The sequence below is a fragment of the Stigmatopora argus genome, chromosome 23 (genome assembly GCF_051989625.1).
Source record: "Stigmatopora argus isolate UIUO_Sarg chromosome 23, RoL_Sarg_1.0, whole genome shotgun sequence".
NCBI lineage: Eukaryota > Metazoa > Chordata > Actinopteri > Syngnathiformes > Syngnathidae > Stigmatopora > Stigmatopora argus.
Window position 1 is genome coordinate 5,557,822 of NC_135409.1, and position 20,628 is coordinate 5,578,449.

Consider the following 20,628-nt stretch of genomic DNA (forward strand, 5'->3'; position numbering starts at 1 on the left):
GTACACAATATGAATATGCATAGGAACATCAGCATCCACTCAGGTGCGAGTCATAAATCTACACGAATGCCGCCATTTGGCTAATTGTCAAGGGCCGAAAACATCCGGGTAGCGCACGCACTTAGGGCATGCGGAAACTCTGCCCGTGCTGGTGATGCATAAGTAATGCCCTGCGTTTTAAAGGTCTTGTCACAGAGCAGCAGACATGTGGAAGGGTAGAGGGGAAGCTCAACTATCAAGGGGCCACGGGGGAGGGAAAGTGTGCATGCGCATTAGATGGAGACACTCGGCTGCAGCCTTGTGGGTTTAATTAGCGGCGCGTTTACAGACGCCAGGTTAGCGGGCCGCGTCAGTGGGAGAAGTACGAGTGGACGACTTAGGTGTGGGAAGAAGACGTCGGCGGCGCGCAAACCCGAGGATCGCATCTTAGTTTGCACTTCAGAGAGCCGATTCAGCTCTCTTTTCCAGGTGAGAGCGCTTAAAAGAACACAGAGGAAACGGTAAACGCCGATGGCGACAAGTTTCCCCGGCGCCATGCGACAAAAGACGACTTAAACGCCTGGCGGAACGATTCCGATTCCGCCCCCTCCGCCTCACACCCGTTAACCCGCACCCGAGCTCGCGACACGGGAACTGTCATGGAAATCTGACACCCGCTTTATGTAACCCCGTTGCAACGCCGCTCGTGTGTAGTCAGGCGCCATCTCCGGCAACATGAAAGGCATCCCCGTGACGCGCCTCCGAGCAGCCATCTTTGTTCCGACTTCTTTATCGGCGTCTGTTTTCATGTTTTCGGCGGCTTGCGAGTAGACGAGCCTCCGACTCGTGTTGGTTGACGAAGCGAGACGCCGTTCTGTTTTGTTGGAGGGGATGTTTTGGGGAAGCAATCGTACAAAATAATAAACTGTCAGCCAACCTTTCGACTTCCTGACTGGCTCAACCGACTCTCTACTGCGGCACCCCCTCGCATCACTTTGCCAGCTTATTCTGGTGTGTGACCAGTGGTTTTTTTTCCCACCGTGTCTCCTAAATAACCCACTAAGCTACCTCCACAATATCCTTAGAGCATACAGGCTGCCTTTAAGTAAGCATACCGAGGTGTTTCCGAGTGATAATCCGACGGGAGCTTGCCTCCTCATGCGTTTGTCCCTTTCCCAAGCTGGAAGGCAAACTCCTCTACCTGCCCCGGACCTCACGAACGGGCTCTAGTAAGACGTGAAGCCGACGTTCATGCTTCGGCAGAATAGAAAAACGCATCCATTTTGCAGCCTATTGTGTAAAACCCAGAACTTATTGCGAGGTAGGAGAAACCAAACTAAAGTGTGCCCAGAAGTAAACATCAACATTTTGCTCTAAAAGTTGTTCACTGTCTGAAACAAAGTTGCCTGTTTGAGTATCTTTTCCTTATTTCACATGATGGCACCAAAGAAGAAAGTACCATACCTGTCAACCTCTGCCGATAACTGCCCTTATAAATGATTATGATTCCCCTTACAAACCCCCAAAAAACCTTACAAACACCGTACGACTCGTACGGTGTTTGTAAGGTTTTTGTGTGTGTGTTAAATTCAGAAATAGCACTTGTTACTGAGACTGCGCCTTTAAATGCGGTGCGCCATATAGAAATACGGTAGTCCTGTTCTGTCCTTTCGGTGGCAAATAAACCACTGAAAAGGTACATACTAAAAGCGAAACAGCTAGCATGTAACAAGCTAGCTAAAGCCTGACAATCAAAGCCATCTTGTGACACTGCAATTGTCTGGCGATCACTGTCATTTACATTCACCTCTGATTCATTCCCGTGCAATGGTGTCAATTAAGGTTCACAATACGAGTCGATAGCGCGTGAAAACGCGGCTTAATATACTGTCTGGCTGTTTCGCCCAATAAACACCGGCTTTATTACGGTTCATTCACGAGCCAGATTAGTTTTTGTAGCTTTCCACGACCGGGAAGAAGAAGAAAAAAACAAGTCACAACAATCTCAGGACTCCATCCGCACGGACGTTTATAGCCTGTCGGAAAACCCGCGGAAGATCGTTATTCTGCAGTTAATTACAAATCTAATTAGAATATTCAAATGAAAGCTTTTCTTCTCTGACGGAGACAGAGGGAGAGAGCGGGTGAGTGGCGGCGTGATAACCTGTAATCGTGGGCGCCGCAAACACCTTCCCGCTTTTGATGTCCCCTTACTGACATCCTGGCAACAAAGCGGCCAATTACAAATGAGCTAATTAACTAAATTGTTGATGGAGCATGAAGAGTTCATTCGCTCCGCTGCCGTGCGCCGTGACAACAACTGAATGGCGGGCCTTTGTTGTGGAGGCGAGTGTGCGGCCGTGCGAGTTGCCATTAGCCTTTGGACGACTTCCTCCGCCAGCCTATCAGGCGCCTCCACGCCGCGTAGGAGATTTGTTATGGATCATGACTGGCTGAGTCCAAAGCTGCTCGAGCTGAACCCTGTCAGCGAGCTGGCGGCAAGGTCAAAATGGCGAGATGGGAGAATAACGTCGCACGCAAATTTGATTCGGAAGACCTATTTTTGTACGATGGGGAAGAAAATGTGCCCCCGATTTTTCAGGTAATAAAATCGTGTGGTTGGTTTTTGGCAGTGTTTCCAACAACTGTGCCATTGGTGTGCCATGAGCAATGGTCAGGTGTTCCGCGGGAAATTGCAATGTAATATTCAGAGAGAAAAATCCATATGAATATAATGGGATTAAAAGGGAACTATTACGAGGTGAAAATCAAAATACAGTGGTACCTCGACATACGAGTGGCCCGACATACGAGCAATTCGAGATACGAGTCAAATTTCGGGCAAATATTTATCTTGAGATACGAGACAAATTTTGATATACGAGCAGACAGCGGACGCGAGATGCTGCTCATAAGAACAACATGGCCACTGGAATATTAAGTTGATTAAGTTAATTAAGTTGAGTGTTAGGTTAGATTAAATTTATTTTTGCATCGTAATCCAAGTTCATTTAAATTTGTTTATGTTATATTACAATTCACCGGTGCAAATAGTCCCTCTCTCTACCCTCCGCGAAATCCGTCTAATTTTAGTTCTATTAACCACATTTTAGTATACTATTAAACCACTGGTTATTTGATACTTTGTTAATAGATGGCGAATTTGAACAAATAAAACATTTTTTTCAATCCATTATCCTGTTTTTGGTGTTTTTTCAGAGGGTTGGAACAAATTAATTTGTTTTTAGTTCATTTCAATGGGAAACCTTCGTTTGAGTTACGAGAAAATCGACATACGAGCTCAGTTCCGGAATGAATTAAGCTCCTATCTCGAGGTACCACTGTATGATGGAATTTAAATTATAGATGATACTATTTTACAAGATTCAAATCGTGAAACAGTCATTTTGATGCTTATTTTCCCTCTAACATTAGAGAAAAGTCATATAGTTATGCGATTAAAAACATGACGTTAGTTATTTTTGCATCACTCGAATTGGAAGTTGTGCAGGGTTCGCAAAAAATGTGCTGCAGCTCAAAAAAGGTTGAGAAACACAGTTTTTTGGTGATAAGTGATGGCAAAAAAGGCCCAAATTTGTGGTTGCTTGAATTGAAGTGGAATGCTCTCAATGTCTTAAAACTACGACATCAAGTATTCAAATGAAAAATGTCAGCGTTATGACTTAAATCTTACTTTAAAAACTGTCCGAAGTCCTCGCAGATGCTCTCGCAACCGGGCCACTTGCAAACGCCGTGGCCGTACAAGGGGTGGGAACCGCCATTTTCTTCATGCTGTGAGCTGCATGGAAAAAGAAATGAAAAATAAAGAACATTTACAGCAAAAATGTTTGAAAAGACAAAATAATATATATGTACCGAGTGGAATTTTTTAAAATGTGCTTCATTATTAGGTATTTTAATTGGCATATTTCACGCATGGCACATTTAATATGGCACAAATGATGCAAGATGGCGGCACGCGTGGGTCCAGTGGCTCTTTGCTCTCCAATTTGGTGTTTTGTTTTCTCAGTCTTATCGTTATTGACGAACTGTGACTTTTTATATTTTTATATTACTTATTTATGTTTTTTTTAATGGGAAAAGGCACCACCCATTTTGTTATACGCAGCTGTGTATGGTGACAATAAAGGCTTTTGATTTGATTTGATTTGGACGTAACTGTTGAATCCAAATGCCCATGTCAAAGCCTAGGTCACATGTGTCAAAGTGGCGGCCCGGGGGCCAAATCTGGCCCGCCGCATCATTTTGTGTGGCCCGGGAAAGTAAATCATGAGTGCAGACTTTCTGTTTTAGGATCAAATTAAAATGAAGAGTATAGATGTATACTAAATTTCCTGATTTTCCCCCTTTTAAATCAATAATTGTAATTTCTTAATCCGTTTTTTCCGTGTTTTTAGTTCAAAAATCATTTTGTAAAATCTAAAAAAATATTTAAAAAAAGCTAAAACAAACATTGTTTTAGATCTATAAAAAACTGAATATTCAGGGCTTTTAATCCAATTCTTTTAATCCATTTATAAAAAAAAAATCTAAATATTATATCTAAAATGATCCGGCCCACGTGAAATCAAGTTAACGTTAAAGCGGCCCGCGAACCAATCCGAGTCTGACACCCCTGGCCTAGGTCATTAAAAAAAAAACAGAGAAAATTGCAGTATATAAGATACAGTCTCCAAGTTTTTATCCTTCAAATGCCACCCAAATAAGTTACAACCCCACTTAGAGAGCACACATCCTATTAAAGATGACAGTTTAACCTTTAGGCCACGCGTGCGTGAGGGCTGTGCTCACATGCCACGCTTTGGCGCCACGCTCACGCTGGCTTTTTCACAGGGGCTTACCCCGCATCGATCGGCGGCGTGTTGGTAAGCAGCGCTCCTGACAATACTCCTCGTTCGATCATTACCAGGCGCCCGACACGCGCCACCCTCGGGACACGGACGGATAAAGTCTTATTTTCTTCTTCTTTCCTTACTAGAGATCCCACTTGCCGCCTTTTTAGATAGCATCTACTGTAAACCAATTACACGGCACTTCCACCGCTGCTGCCGTATTATAATATCGCCCAAGTTGAGTCTTTGAATAATGCATGGCTCGATATGTGAACAGTCAGTGTTTTGGTGCAGGGGTGCATTCATAAAACACGCCATCACACGGATAAACATCCTGGAAACGCCACTCAAGGCATCATGTATTCTGTTTACATGACAAGCAAGCAAGGAAGGTAATTTTCAAAAGCGGAGGATGGTTGGGGGGTGTGTGTGGGGGGGGGGGGACCTAGAAAACACTAAATACTTAATGTTATCGCGTCTTGTCTGTTGCGCGTTCCGTTTCTGGCGTTTGATATCGGCGCGCGAGCTAAGTGCGTTCTCCTTTGGGAGAACAAATCTTTTGTTTGGTGCACATGACTGAGAAAGTGATCAACTATTAAACAAATAAACAAAACATCTTGTTTTCCCTTTAGTTAGCGACGTCGCTTTGAACGGGAACAAATAACACGGGTGAGAGTGCAGAGTTGTGAGGCTTGCGTAGTGCATGGTTGTTGTTGTTGTTTTTTTTGTTTTGATCTCGTCATTTTACCTCTCTCGCTCCCGTTCTCGTCTGTGGTGGAGGCCGGGGGACTGTCCGTTGGTGATGGAATGGTGCGAGATGGGTGGGGACGCTTTGGGGGGGTGGGAGGAGGTAGTCGACGAAGAGTTGCCGTTGCTGCTGTTGTGGTTGTTGGTGGAGAGATCGAGGCCACCGCCGCCGCCGCTCACAGTCGTGTTGTTGACGCCGCCGCTGTGTTTGATGCCGTTGTCTTCCATAGCGTGGCCGCCTCCGCCGCCGCCGCCACCGCCGCCGCCGCTGCCACCGCCGCCGCCGCTGCCACTGCCGCCGCCGGTCACGTCTTTCCACAACTGCTGGAGCTCTGCCTGGCTTAGGCCGGCTGGAGTGGGGGACGAGAATACGAATTGTAGCGAGAGTGAAATGCTTGCGTAAAAGATTTGAAATGTTCTAAGGCACAGGTGTCAAAGTGGCGGCCCGTGGGCCAAATCTGGCCCGCTGCATCGTTTTGTGTGGCCCGAGAAAGTAAATGATGAGTGCGAACTTTCGGTTTTATGATGAAATTCAAATGAAGATTGTAGATTATTTCCTGTGTTTCCTCATTTTAAATCAATAATTGCAAACAATTTGTACTAATTTGAAGGTCCAAAAATGATCTATCGATTAGCACGATCGAGAAAGCTGTCAATTTATTAATCGATTAATTTTTGCAGCCTAGTTGGAAGACATAACGGCCTTTGTGGATGCACGGGCGGCGTCTCACCTTGCGGAGGCAGAGTCTGTCCAGGTAGGGCGGCCTGGCCCGGGGCGGGCCCGGGCAGGGAGAGCAGGCCCTGCCGCTGCATGTTGAGCAGGTGTTGCTGCTGCTGGAGCTGCTGCATCTGGAGGAGCTGCTGCTGGAAGACGAGCTGCTGGGCCGCCAGCTGCTGCTGTTGTTGCTGCTGTTGTCGGGGAGGAGGGGGAATGGGAATGGCCCGTTAAAACCAGAAGTAAAGACTTCAAGTACTTCAAATATTGAACAAAATCCGAAATATTATATCTGAAATGGTCCGGCCCACGTGAAATCAAGTTGACGTTAAAGCGGCCCGCGAACCAACCCGAGTCTGACACCCTTACTATACATCACAGGTGTCAAAGTGGCGGCCCGGGGGCCAAATCTGGCCCGCCGCATCATTTTGTGTGGCCCGGGAAAGTAAATCATGAGTGCCGACTTTCTGTTTTAGGATCAAATTAAAATGATAGATATAGATATATGATTTTCCCCCTTTTAAATCAATAATTGTAATTTTGTAATCCATTTTTTCTGTGTTTTTAGTTCAAAAATCCTTTTGTAAAAATATATTTAAAAAAAGCTAAAACAAACATTGTTTTAGATCTATAAAAAACTTAGGGCTTTTAATCCAGTTCTTTTAATCCATTTATTTAAAAAAAATCTAAATATTATATCTAAAATGGTCCGGCCCACGTGAAATCAAGTTGACGTTAAAGCGGCCCGCCAACCAACCCGAGTCTGACACCCTTGGAATATACCATTTCACGTTTCAGCTTATAAATTGCGGGGATAGGTTTCCCATGTCAGGTTATATATAATGTGTAATGTTTTCACATTATAATGCGCTTTATGGTTTGAAGTTAGAACGTGATACATTTTCATTTTATTGCGATCAATTTCAGATGATCGAGTGATCATTTGACATTTATGTTACGCAAAATAGGTTTTATCTTAAATGATGAGTTTTACATGATGTGACATGTTTGACATTAAAACATGACGTTTTCAAGTTGTGTGCGTCTTCTTAATGTGTGGCAGCATGACTGACTTCATCCACTCTGACTGGACATTTTCCCAAAGCTATCCTTACGCTCTGAATATGCTAAAAAGAAATTGTTTCCATCCTATCATACTAGAAAGAGTACCGTGACTTCTCCTTCCTGTCACGTACGTCTGTGTGCACAAGGCATGCCGCGCTCGTGTATTTCAATATGTTTGTATCATGGTCGAAAGGAGCGGCGTGCAAACTTAGCCATGCGCTCACTGGAACGCAACCTGACGCCTCCTCCTGTACGTCCCCGTCCCCGTCCCCGTCCCGCCTCCTCTGGAGAAATAAAGGAGCAATCTCTATTCTGCATTCCGCGGCAGGCAAAATAGAACTATTTTTCGAATCCAAACAGAAACAAAGCCGCCGGGAAGTGGCGTGGCCCTTCACGCCGGAGGCCACCTAACAATTTTCTCGCATATTTGCCGTCTCCACGTATAAGCCGTAGCCTTAAAATGGTTGAATTGTACAATTTCCCTCATATAAGCCGCACCCTGATTCACAATTTTCACCTCCAAAATTGCCTTAAAATGCTTGAATTGTACAATTTCCCTCATATAAGCCGCCCCCTGATTCACAATTTTCACCTCCAAAATGGCCTTAAAAATGGTTGAATCATACAATTTCCCTCATATAAGCCGCCCCCTGATTCACAATTTTCACCTCCAAAATTGCCTTAAAATGGTTGAATTGTACAATTTCCCTCATATAAGCCGCCCCCTGATTCACAATTTTCACCTCCAAAATTGCCTTAAAATGGTTGAACGGTACAATTTCCCTCATATAAGCCGCCCCGATTCACAATTTTCACCTCCAAAATGGCCTTAAAATGGTTGAATCATACAATTTCCCTCATATAAGCCGCCCCGATTCACAATTTTCACCTCCAAAATTGCCTTAAAATGGTTGAACTGTACAATTTCTCTCATATAAGCCGCCCCCTGATTCACAATTTTCACCTCCATATTTATGGTTTTAATAGGGAGTAGAAATGTGTACTTTGAAGGGAAAATCTTAAGAAAAATCATCGCACATGGTATTCTATAAATCGATTGCTGGATGGTACATTCCTAAAGGGTGTTGCCTGCACGTAGACAAATTCAAAAAGGAAGTCATGTGAGCAGTACAACCAGGAAGTGTGCCCGTAACGGCCTCGTTTGTCATCAATAGGTAATATGGAAGTTTTTTCACATCTTATGCAAGATACGGTTTATTTTATTTCTTGAATTTCATTGTTAGACGGCGAAATAAATTTGTCTTTCGTTATGGCGTTTCGTCCTTGCAATTTCGTGCATGTCAAGTCTAATTTGTGCGCATATAAGCCGTACCCTCGATTCAGTCATCATTTTTTGAGCAACAAATATGCCGTATATGCGAGAAATTTACGGTACTTCTTCACTTGATGAGACTCTGCTGTCAATGTCATTGATGAGCGGCATTCATGTGCGCGTGGGACTAACGAGTCGAACCCAGTCGCCTTTCGGTCTACTTGCTATGAATTGTTGTTGTTGTTGCTGCGAGAAACACTTCATTAACGGAGCGCGTGGCAGCATCCTTTGCATTAAGTAGGCGCAATGGAGGATTGTGGAGGATGTCTGATAAGGAGGGCGACGGTACGGACCTCTTTTGCCTGTTTGCTGGGGTGTTGCTGCTGGAGGAGCTGGAGGTGAAGCTGCTCTTGCTGTTTCTTATAAAACTCCTGCAGGTGTTGCTGCACGGAAACAAACACAGGCGTGTTAATGTGGAGAAAGGTGGTGAGAAATTTACTTGGATTTAATAAGAGACGTTTGAATGCGTAATGCGTTGGTTTTTACGTTTTGGAATTGACATTTTCTTTCACGGTCTTCTTTGTATGGTTTAAGGAATCAGTGTATTAGAAGCAATGACACTTCGACAAAAACATTTTGATGGAAATTGAATCAGTAGTATTGAAGCTAATCATTTTTTATTTGATTTGTTTTGATTTGAATAAAAGACAAAGTACATTTTATACACAAAATACCTTCTTTTGGACTGTCCAGCTTTTTAATGAAAGACAAAATAAGGTAGAAATGGACTCCAGATTCAAATAAAATAATCCTAAAATTGCAGTGAATGTTTTTTTCACTGAACAAAAATTCCAATGTATAAATTATTTTCATAAAAATGTAAATACTTAAGCAAAAAAGAGAATAAATCCTAATATTCTCTTTTTTTAATGAAAAGACAAAATAAGGTAGAAATGGACTCCAGATTCAAATAAAATAATCATAAAATTGCAGTGAATGTTTTTTTCATTGAAAAAAATTCAAATGTATAGATTTTTTTCATAAAAATGTAAATGCATAAAAAAAAAAGAGAATAAATCCTAATATTCTCTCTTTTGTTTTTTTTAGGTATTTACATTTTTATGAAAAAAATTGATTCATTTGAATTTTTGTTCAATGAAAAAAACATTCACTGCAATTTTATGATGGAATCTGGAGTCCATTTTGTCTTTCATTGAAAAGCTGGACAGGCCAAAAAGAAGGTATTTTGTGTATAAAATCTACTTTGTCTTTTCACTTTGTTGGTGAATGGAAATTCATCAAAATTAAAAAAAGAAAATAATGTTTTTCCTGTACATTCTGAACAACTGATGCTCACAAATGATCCAACATGATGAACGACATTGTGGCAAGGCCACTTGCGTTATCTCATCAATTATCGAAATCTAATTCCCCTGATTAATAATGGAACATTTAAGTGCTTTTAAGTTGCCATGACAGACGTGCGCAAAAGCCTAGCGAACAAAATGACGTCCCGTAATCAAGAAGGACAATTGTGACAAGTGAAAATCTTAATTAAACAACTGTCCTTGCCTTAATCAAATCCACAAATGAGAAACACACTTCAAACTCTGACACCTGCGCGTCCCTAAATGTTACATCATCCGCCACCGCCGATATCGCGCGGCTCCGTGCGTCGGCCCGTGCTCCCCGACGAGGGAATTGAACCGACGGCACGTGGGAAATACTTAATTAGACGGAATTTCCCATTCCGCTCGCTAAAAGCGTGTCAAGGACGTCGTGCTATAGTTATGAAATGACCGCATTTTTAGAGCTCAAGTCCGGAGAATACTTATGGTTCGGAGCGTGACCGGACGATTTGCCGAAAGACGTTTGGCCGACGGACGTTTGGCCGACAGACAGCTGGCGGAACGGACGTTTCGCCGAAGAGCTCACCCCGCCCCCGGATCGTGTGTGTACATGTTTTTCAACCTCGGCCCGCGGGCCATATACGGCCCGTTACAGATAACATTCATTTAGGAATAACAAGGGCATGTACTGCTGGACATATTTCTAAATACAAGTACGTACTACAATGTGAATGTAATTTATCAAAGCTGGGGATTGATGTCTGACACTGAGAAAAAAACAACACTAGAAGACTTATGTGAAATTCTAAGTGCCTTGGACAGACTAGAGGGCTTAGAGAACAATACCTGAAAATGCCATGGAACACACTTTTACTTCTAGTTTAATTTTAAATAATTTCCCATTATTTTAGGAAATATTTATTCAAAATGATTTGCTGAGAATCTTAATTCAAAGATTAATCTCAACGTTTTCTATGCTGGTGTAAATTTTCTGGAGTAGAATTTCTGGATTTACAATTTCATTACAGTAGTACTTACTGTTACTGCTACTTTATTTTCTATATTTCTTCTGTCACGTACTGTTCTGCGTGATCTCCAAATGGCTACTACTTTAAAAGCAAGGATAAAATAAAAAAGATAACAAATTGGCAGCACATTATAGTACGTACTCGTATTTAGAAATATGTCCAGCGGGGGGCAGTTGTTATTCCTAAATGAATGTTATCTGTAACAGGCCGTATATGGCCCGCGGGCCGAGGTTGAAAAACGTGTACACACACGATCCGGGGGCGGGGCGAGCGCTTCGGCGAAACGTCCGTTCCGCGAACTGTCCGTCGGCCAAACGTCCGTCGGCGAAACGTCTTTCGGCGAATCGTCCGAGCACCGGTCCGGAGAATACGGTAGGAGGTGATGTGGAATGTTTTGCCGTACCCTGGGAGCTTTTTTTTATGACTTTACCTGCTGCAGCATGACCGCCTGCTGTTGCTGGAGGAGGGCCTGGAGCTGCTGGGGGGAAAGCACCTGCTGTTGGAGGATCTGCTGCATCTGCTGGGGCGTGATCACCTGGGGACTCATCATGGCCACGGAGACGGGAACCTGGTGCATGGTCCAAGAATGAGGAAGTGTCAGAAAGTGAGAAAAATGTTTACCGACGTGTCATGGTGATCCTGTTGAAGGACAGGTGGGTGTTCGTCTGATTTTTTTCCTTCCCCGCTGGGAAAACAGGGGATTTAAATAGACATGGACCTTAATTAGCAGGTCCCTTGAACTCCCCTTATTTAGCTTTTCCTATCAGAGCAGCGAATGGGAAACACGTTGGAATAAAAGTGTACAGTAGTACCTCGACATACGATCTTAATCCGTTCCAGGACTGAGTTCGTATGTCGAGCTTTTCGTAACTCGAGCGAACGTTTCCCATTGAAATGAACTAAAAACAAATGCAAAGCTCTCCCCCGTGCTCGTAGATATATTTTACACACAAAAGAGATGCGGCAAGACAGTGCCTTGGCCACCTGGCTTGGTCGCATCTCGAAATTATGATCGTATCTAGGGCGAATTATTCCTTTGAAATTATCGGGTTGGTTCGCGGGCCGCGTTAACGTCAGCTCGATTTCATGTGGGCCGGACCATTTTAGATAGAAATACTTAGATTTTTTTTATATAAATGGATTGAAAGAACTGGATTAAAATCCCTGAATATTCAGTTTTTTATGGATCTAAAACAATGTTTATTTGAGCTTTTTTTAAATATATTTTTACATTTTACAAAATGATTTTTGAACTAAAAACACAGAAAAAAATGATTAAAAAATTACAATTATTGATTTAAAAGGGGGAAAATCAGCAAATTTAATATACATCTATACTCTTCATTTTAATTTTATCCTAAAACAGAAAGTCGGCACTCCTGATTTACTTTCCCAGGCCACACAAAATGATGCGGCGGGCCAGAATTGGCCCCCGGGCCGCCACTTTAACACATGTATCATAGGGGAAAAAAATCCAAACCTATGTTTCACTGTGGCAGTCGAGCGTCCCGACGACTGACGCCAAACGATACTTGTAATTCTTCCAAATGTGAGGTTTCCGGCCACCTTGTCAACAAAGGACTTCGGCGGGGGCGGCCAATTAAAGCATCAACACAAAGTCAGACAACTGGTTGCGGCCGTGTTTGTTGTCCGGGCGACCGTGACAGTAGTCGAGGGGCCAATAAGACACCCCCGTCCTCATCGCGGGCTAATCAAGGCGCCTTGATTGCTTTCGGTGCGTGTCTCCCCTCCCTCCATCGCGGCCGGCCACCTTCCTTGCTAGCTGTCAGGCCTTGACACGTCCTTGTTTAGCTCTTCTCACCAGGTCCCCCACACCAGACCCCCCCCCACACCCCCTCTTTGATTAGCTGAGACATTTGCATGGTCACTACACATTTTTCATTTTAGAAGTCATTATGCATTAGTGGCTCCTGATCGCCCGCCTTGACTAATCCTGATGAACTGAAAATCACAGCTGAAGGTCAACTCGCAGCCGGCCCCTGCTGCACATTCATATTCATATTCAAACAAATCCTGCCTCCATTGTTCACGAGGGTCCGAGACAGAAGGGACGCCGCCAATGTTCCCTCTAATTTTTTGTTTGTCTGGGCAGAAAGACAACCTCCCTGAGCACATTGAGTACCGGTGTGAGCAACATCATCATTGCTCGCTATGGGCACACACCAGTATCACACCTACCATAAGCAGGTCTACTACACATAAATGATTTAGCAATAATAAAATGTAATGATTAATATCTATGAATGGGCGGCCCGGCGGATGAGTGGTACGCGCGTCGGCCTCACCGCTTAAAAAAAATAAAAACAATTTTAAAAAATTGTTTGTTATGTTACGAGCGCGTTGCCGTGCAAAAAGACCCCCACTTCGAAATCTGTATAATTTTTGTACTATTAAACACATTTTAGTAATATTAAACCACTAGTTATGTGTTACTTTGTTAATAGATGGCGAATTAGAAGAAATTAAAAAAAAATTCCAATCCAATATCCTGTTTTGGGTGTTTTTTCAGAGGGTTGGAACGAATTAATTTGTGTTTAGTTCATTTCAATGGAAAACGTTCGTTTGAGTTACGAGAAAATCGACATACGAGCTTAGTCCTGGAACGAATTAAGCTCGTATCTCGAGGTACCACTGTATTTGAAAATTGGTCGGGATTGGTCACACAGCGTGAGCTTACCCGTGTTCAATGTTCCCTCAAATTTTTTGTTTGTCTGGGCAGAAAGACATCCTCCCTGAGCACACTGAGTACTGGTGTGAGCAACATCATCATGCTCGCATGTCTACTACACATAAATGATTTAGTAATAATAAAATGTAATGATTAATATCTATGAATGGGCGGCCCGGCGGATGAGTGGTTCGCGCGTCGGCCTCACCGGAAAAAAAAAGGGATTTTTTTTTGTGCGCTCCATATGATTTGCCGTCCCAAAAAAGAAAAACCCAACTTGTTTACAATTTATGCTAATGTCGTGCTTCCACCTTCAACGTTATTAACCCTTAAAGGTACATTTACGAGGTTAGTCATCACCCCGCAGTCACGCCATTAAAGATGCGCTCATTAAGACTATTAATTGGACACCGGCTCGAAGATGTTTTGCTGCACAAAAGCTGGGGATTTAACATAAACGTATGCGCATGCATATCTAAAGTGAAATTGCATTTAAATTCCGCACTGTACTTCAAAGTGCTTTGCTGTTGTCTAAAGTGGGGAAATAAAGGCATTCATGGTCAAATACCTATAAGATGAATAATGCAGTGAATTTGGGGAAAAGGAAAAGGCATTTTAACAAGGAAAGAATGACAATCCCAAACTAAAAATGAGTTAAGGGCAGCCGGCGACTTGTTTATCCTCTTTCAACCTTGCACAAATAGAAAAGGGAGATGAAAACAAGGGGAAAGGGGACAAAAAAGGGGGGAAAAATCCCGCATTTAAGTTCGTGTCAGAAGCTAGCCGATAAAAGCAGCTAAGTAATTGCTCTCCTGGTTCGCATTCTTCACTGACAAGTCCAAAAATTTCATTTTACATGTGCGTTCATTTACATTTTCGAGTATATGACATGATAATTGGGGGAATATAACACCTCGTTTTGGCGAGATGCCGCGCTGGGGCTTGATTGACGGGAGTGGCAAATTGAAAGAAGCAGCGGGTTGAATTGCTTCGACCAGAAATGATTTTTTGCCACGCAGGGGCGAAATTAATGAGCATCCACTCGTTGATAATGGCGGCAACGCAAACAGATTAAGGAAGAAATGATATTTGATTGGATTTTAAAAAAAGAATCGATGGATTTGAGCAGGATTTTTCGACAAATGGTGCATTTTAGGATTATTTTGGCGATATTTTCAGTTACTTTATAACTCAAATTATAATGAAAAACAAGTTCGATTTACTGTATGTTATTTAAGTTTCATTTTACATACAGGTTTAAAGTATCCTATTTAATCATTTTTCATATATTTTTGGTGGATAGCTAAAAATACTTATATTTAAAAATAAATATGAATTAAAAGCACACGTTAACCCCCATTTTTGCGCTTATTATGAATATCTGAATTACATTTAAAAATTAAAAGATTATATATCTCCCAAAAAAAAAACTGGTTGACAATAGAAAATAAATGACGAAATGCTGGTGAATTTTTATGATTAAACAAATAAATATGAATTAAAAGCACACATTAACCCCCATTTTTGCGCTTATTATAAATATTTTATTTATATTTAAAAATTTAAAGTTTATATACATTCCAAAAAAAAAAGCTAAAAATAACTGGAAATGACTTTTTAAAAAATAAATATGAATTCAAAGCACACGTTAACCCCAATTTTTGCGCTTATTATAAATATCTGAATTAAATTTAAAAATTAAAAGATATACACTCCAAAAAAAACAACTGGTTTACAATAGAAAATAAATGACGAAACGCTGGTTTACTTTTTTCATGAGAATATTTCGTTCATTGAATTTTTACGATGACAACAAACTTTCAATGCAAGAAGATTTACTAATAAGAGGCTTTTAAAAAAGAGAGTATTTGGACATTTATGTTAACATCTCTACATTATCGACTATCACAATAGCGGTTGCCTAATAATCTTTCAATTAGCGGATTCATCTTGTCATCTCGAGCAACTTTCTTTCAAATCTAAAATCTAGATTACAAAGAGGTGTGGAGAAAAAAAATGGATTTTGAGTGAATATCGTGGGCTCCGAGTTCAACAATTAGCCAACAACTGTGTGGCAGGCAGCCGTGATTAGATGTGGGCCATAAACGGGGAGGTGAGAGATGGTTATCGAGGACGAGGGTTCCATCCCGGGGTGCCGGACAGGCCGAGTCGCGCCACACTGAGAAACAGAAGGCTCCGAGACGGTAATTACCGAGGCTCCTTGGCAGAAAGGGCCGCTGCTAATTAAGCCGAGAGCTCGTACGCGAGGAAAAGAGGCGGAAAGACCACGAAAATGACAAACACCCACCCACATTCCCCATCCCCAAACTGAAGGCGACTCCTGATCTCTCGACTCCCCCGAGCCAAAGCCGCTCATTTACCATCCAATTACGGCCCAACGCGGCAACGCCATTATTGACGGCCGCCGCTCCAGTCCGTTTCCGGGGGTGCGCAACGCCACGCCACGCCAGCCTCGCGAGGGAGATCGATACCGTGGATCAAGGGTGTCAAACTCATTTTTTGTCGCGGGCCACATGGTAGTTTCAATGACATCTGGAGGGTCGGTATGTCTTCCAACTAGGCTGCCAAAATTAATCGATTAATACATTGACAGTTTTCTCGATCGTGCTAATCGATAGATCATTTTTGGAAGTTCAAATTAGTACAAATTGTTTGCAATTATTGATTTAAAATGAGGAAACACAGGAGATAATCTACAATCTTCATTTTAATTTGATCCTAAAACAGAAAGTTGGCACTCATGATTTACTTTCTCGGGCCACACAAAATGATGCAGGGGGACAGATTTGGCCCGCGGGCCGCCACTTTGACACCTGTGCCGTAGATCAAGGGGGTCAGACTCGGGTTGGTTCGCGGGCCGCATTAACGTCAACTCGGTTTCATGTTGGCCGGACCATTTTAGATATAATATTTAGATTTTTTTAAATAAATGAAATAAAAGAACTGGATTCAAAGCCCTGAATATTCAGTTTTTGATAGATCTAAAACAATGTTTATTTTAGCTTTTTTAATATATTTTTAGATTTTACAAAATGATTTTTGAACTTAAAAACAAAGAAAAAAATGCATTAAAAATTACAATTATTGATTTAAAAGGGGGAAAATCAGGAAATTTAATATACATCTATATCTCTCATTTTAATTTGATCCTAAAACAGAAAGTCACCACTGATGATTTACTTTCCCGGGCCACACAAAATGATGCAGCGGGCCAGATTTGGCCCCCAGGCCGCCACTTTGACACCTGAATAGATTACCAAATGTTTTCCTTAATCAATTTCCACAAGCGCTCGGCGGTACGATGTAACTATCGCGACGTAAAGGCGCATGGTATAAAAGCTCGGGGGAAAACGGCGAGCCTGGGGGGGCGGGGTGCCAATTTATCTCGACGCCCAGATCGACATTGATTAAGCCTTTTGAACACGCGACCCCGCTTGTTTGCGACGCTATCGGTACAAATAGCGGCAGCTTTATCGCTAGAGCGACTCCCGACGGATGGCAGGCACCCCGCGGGCTTCTGGCAAAACGCTGAAGTAGGGAAGATGCGGGAACGGGGCGCGGGTGGGGGGCGGGGATTCGCTCGACGGTGGCGCTTCCCTCTGATGTTTCAGGTAATACCTCCGCCGAATCGGCCTCTTCATCAGTGACACACAGTAAATTACAAGTGCTTCAAGCGGCTCGCCGAATTACAGTTCATCACTCGGAAGGGTTTCCGACAACCCCCTTCGCGCACGGCCATCACCGGCGGATCAGATCCGCCGGTTAGGATCCAATTAACACACCGGCCAGAATCATCTGATTGCATGTGTAAGCGGCGGTAGAAGTCGTTTATTGCGGCCATGTATCTTCTGTCACGAGGTAAATTTGTTGCCGCTACATCAAAGGTGTGAGATACTTGCTTTCAGCCCCCCTTTCTCCCCCCCCCTCGCTCCAAACTCGGCGATACGACGCCTCGGGGCTGCATCTCGACTCCTTTTGCATCACAATGATGAACCTGCTCTGTCCTCGCAATTTACACAGCTTGTCCCGTAGGTACGAAAATCTTGTTTTCTGCTTATAAAAGGCGTTGTTTGACTTCAAATGTGCTGACGCGTTCCCTCCCTTTGCCGCTTTTAGAGTCAACACAAGTTTTCCTCATGAATACATCATATTTTCCTCACTTTTCTACATGGCCCGTAGCTGTGATCACTATTTTTAAGACGCAACCAGAGGCTATTCATACATGCTTTTTTTGTTATTAGCCGCTGATGTCAGCTAACCTGCTATCATCCACGCTTTTTGTTTCATTTTACCGAGTCTCTGTTGTACGGTAAAGGATTGGGGCCAGTGAAGAATTTTTTTTTAAATCTGAGAATAAAATCGAACTGACTTTATAGTCCGAAATCTTGGAATAAATTCTGGGTTAAAAGTCAAAATTCAGACTTTATTCTCCGATTTCTGACTTGAAAACCGGTGTGTCGGAATTCACTGTTCAAAATCGAAATTTACATTATAAAAAAGATGCTGAATTAACCCTTATTGCCAGCAAGTGAATGGAGAATTTGGTTTTCCAATGATTTATTTGCAATAAAAAAAAGCACCAAACGCAACAATTGAAAACAAAACACGGAAAGCCAGTCCGACACGCGGTTCCTTATTTTTAGGTTAAGCGAGGCGAAGGCTGTTTGACTTTGACTGCGTTTGGTCGACGGGTTTCCACGTGCTGGCTTAGGTAAAAATAAAAATTTTTAAACTCGCGAAAAAAGGCAACGATGCTCGAACAAGCACTATGCACTAGCTAAGCAGAAACCATGGTCCAAGCGACGTTAAGGGCGACGATGCACGGTAAAGTCCAAATCTCCATGTCTCTGGTCGCAACTCCCTCTTTGTAATGTCTCTGCGAGCACTGGGCGGAGCGTTACATTTTTTCAGTGTTTTTTCCCCGTTAGTCAGTGCGAATGGCGTATATACAACTTCTCGTTGGCAAGTGGTCGTGTGTTATCCTATTGTGAGGACATTTGTGTGCATCATTTTGGGAATATTTTGAAGGGAATACAAACTCAAACAACCCTCGATATTGACTGAAAGTCAGTGTGGAGGCGGTGCAAAAAGAGCCAACCCGGGAGAAGAAAGGTATCAAAATGACAAACAAAATTAGAATTAAGTTTAGTGTTAGGTTAGATTAAACTTATTTTGGAGTGTGTCTGCTTCGTAATCCAAGTTCATTTAAATGTGTTTATTTTATGTTACGATAGCATTGCGTTCTCTCTCTACTCTCCACGAAATCTGTCTAATTTTAGTACTATTAAACACCTTTTAGTAATATTAAACCACTAGTTATGTTACTTTTTTAATAGATGGCAAATTAGAAGAAATAAAACATTTTTTCCAATCCAATATCCTGTTTTGGGTGTTTTTTCAGAGGGTTGAAACAAATGAATTTGTTTTTATTTCATTTCAATGGGAAACGTTCGTTTGAGTGACGAGAAAATCGACATACGAGCTCAGTCCCGGAACGAATTAAGCTCGTATCTCAAGGTACCACTCTATTTGAAAAGTCGGGATGGTCACACAGCGTGATCTGACCCGTGTTGCATATCACTAAAAGAAATGGGATTAAATCCGCATTGCCAACTCTGTCCGACTCCCGAGAACGTCAAAGCGACAAATACAACTGGCGCAAAGTCGAGATGGGCAATGGCGAAACTCGTCTCCGGGGCGGGTTTGGCGCCGCGTGAGGATGCATGATGAAGACGTGGATGAAAGTGTCGCCACGCGCAGGCCTCGCTAATCCTCTTTGCCTCTCGTTGTCGCCGTTGATTTATTTGTGTTTCAAATGTCAGCGTTGCATTGGCCGTGTAGAAGTAGAACAGCCCGAGAAGAAGAGTGGGCTGTTTAAAGTAGCATGGCTGCTATGGGGATTTACAAGGAGAAATAGGTGTTTATTGAGCGCTCCCGTGGGCTTACCGAGTAATCATAGACCTGTCACATTACGCAAATGTGAAGAAGTAAAGGTTTGTGTGTTTGCGACTTGTTTCTTTGTGTGCGAATGCCAGCGACGCCTGCCTGCACAACATCGACTCGGATAGAATTAGTCAGGCGAGAGCAACTTTAGCCACTAATACGGGTAATTAAAACCGCCCGCCGAGGCACTTAGATGCTTGTGTACTAAATAATTTACACGCCATGATCTATGGATCATTTCTCGCTCTTAAATACCAAAGATTGGCGAGCGAGAAGGAGGAAAGACAGCAGAGGATTTATCAGGAAAGCGCGGATGTCACGGTAATCGTAATCCTTTCCCGTTTTCTGTGCTGTTAATAATGCGCGGGGATCAATGTGCGTGGTGGAAGCTAATAAAATAGCACGCCGTCGACGACGTCGATTTATGTATAAGCCTTGTATATAAAGGAGTTTCATTGGGTAATAAATAAATGGAAGTCAAAAACATGACGGGAAAATCGCAACTACTGCTTTGAAAGTGTCCAATTTAAGGCTAAGCTGGGCCCGCCACATTAGATTGTTTGTAAGTAAGTGGTTTCATGTTTTGTGCAAAATTAAAGCTTTCCAAAAATCTATTTATAGCTACAAAGCAACAAATACAGTGGTACCTCGACATACGAGCAATTCGAGATAAAATTTCGGGAAAATATTTATCTTGAGATACGAGACAAATTTTGATATACGAGCAGACAGCGGACGTGAGATGCTGCTCACAAGAAAATGATGGGCACTGTCTCTCTCCCCGCAACTCCCTCGTGTAATGTCTCTGGTCGCAACTCCCTCTTTGTAATGTCTCTGCGATCACTGGGCGGAGCCTTGAATTTTTTCAGTGTTTTTTTTTCCCCGTTAGTCATTGCGAATGGCGAGGCGATCGCTAATACGAGAGTTATATATACTACTCGTTGACAAGGGGTCGTGCGTTATCCT

At 42.7% G+C, this 20,628-nt stretch overlaps 1 protein-coding gene across 8 annotated transcripts in view; it reads right to left on the reverse strand.

Annotated features, from left to right (window-relative positions):
* The window catches only part of foxp2 (forkhead box P2), a 135,289-nt gene that overhangs the window by 23,861 nt on the left and 90,800 nt on the right, over positions 1 to 20,628 (reverse strand). For all 8 annotated transcript variants that reach the window (XM_077593821.1, XM_077593820.1, XM_077593814.1 and 5 more), the window contains 5 exons: positions 11,440 to 11,577; positions 8,986 to 9,075; positions 6,311 to 6,488; positions 5,581 to 5,929; positions 3,674 to 3,778 (listed from right to left, as the gene is read on the reverse strand). In XM_077593821.1, the coding sequence (XP_077449947.1) occupies positions 3,674 to 3,778; positions 5,581 to 5,929; positions 6,311 to 6,488; positions 8,986 to 9,075; positions 11,440 to 11,559 (842 nt within the window). In that variant the 5' untranslated portion in view covers positions 11,560 to 11,577. The remainder of the gene's footprint in view (positions 1 to 3,673; positions 3,779 to 5,580; positions 5,930 to 6,310; positions 6,489 to 8,985; positions 9,076 to 11,439; positions 11,578 to 20,628) is intronic.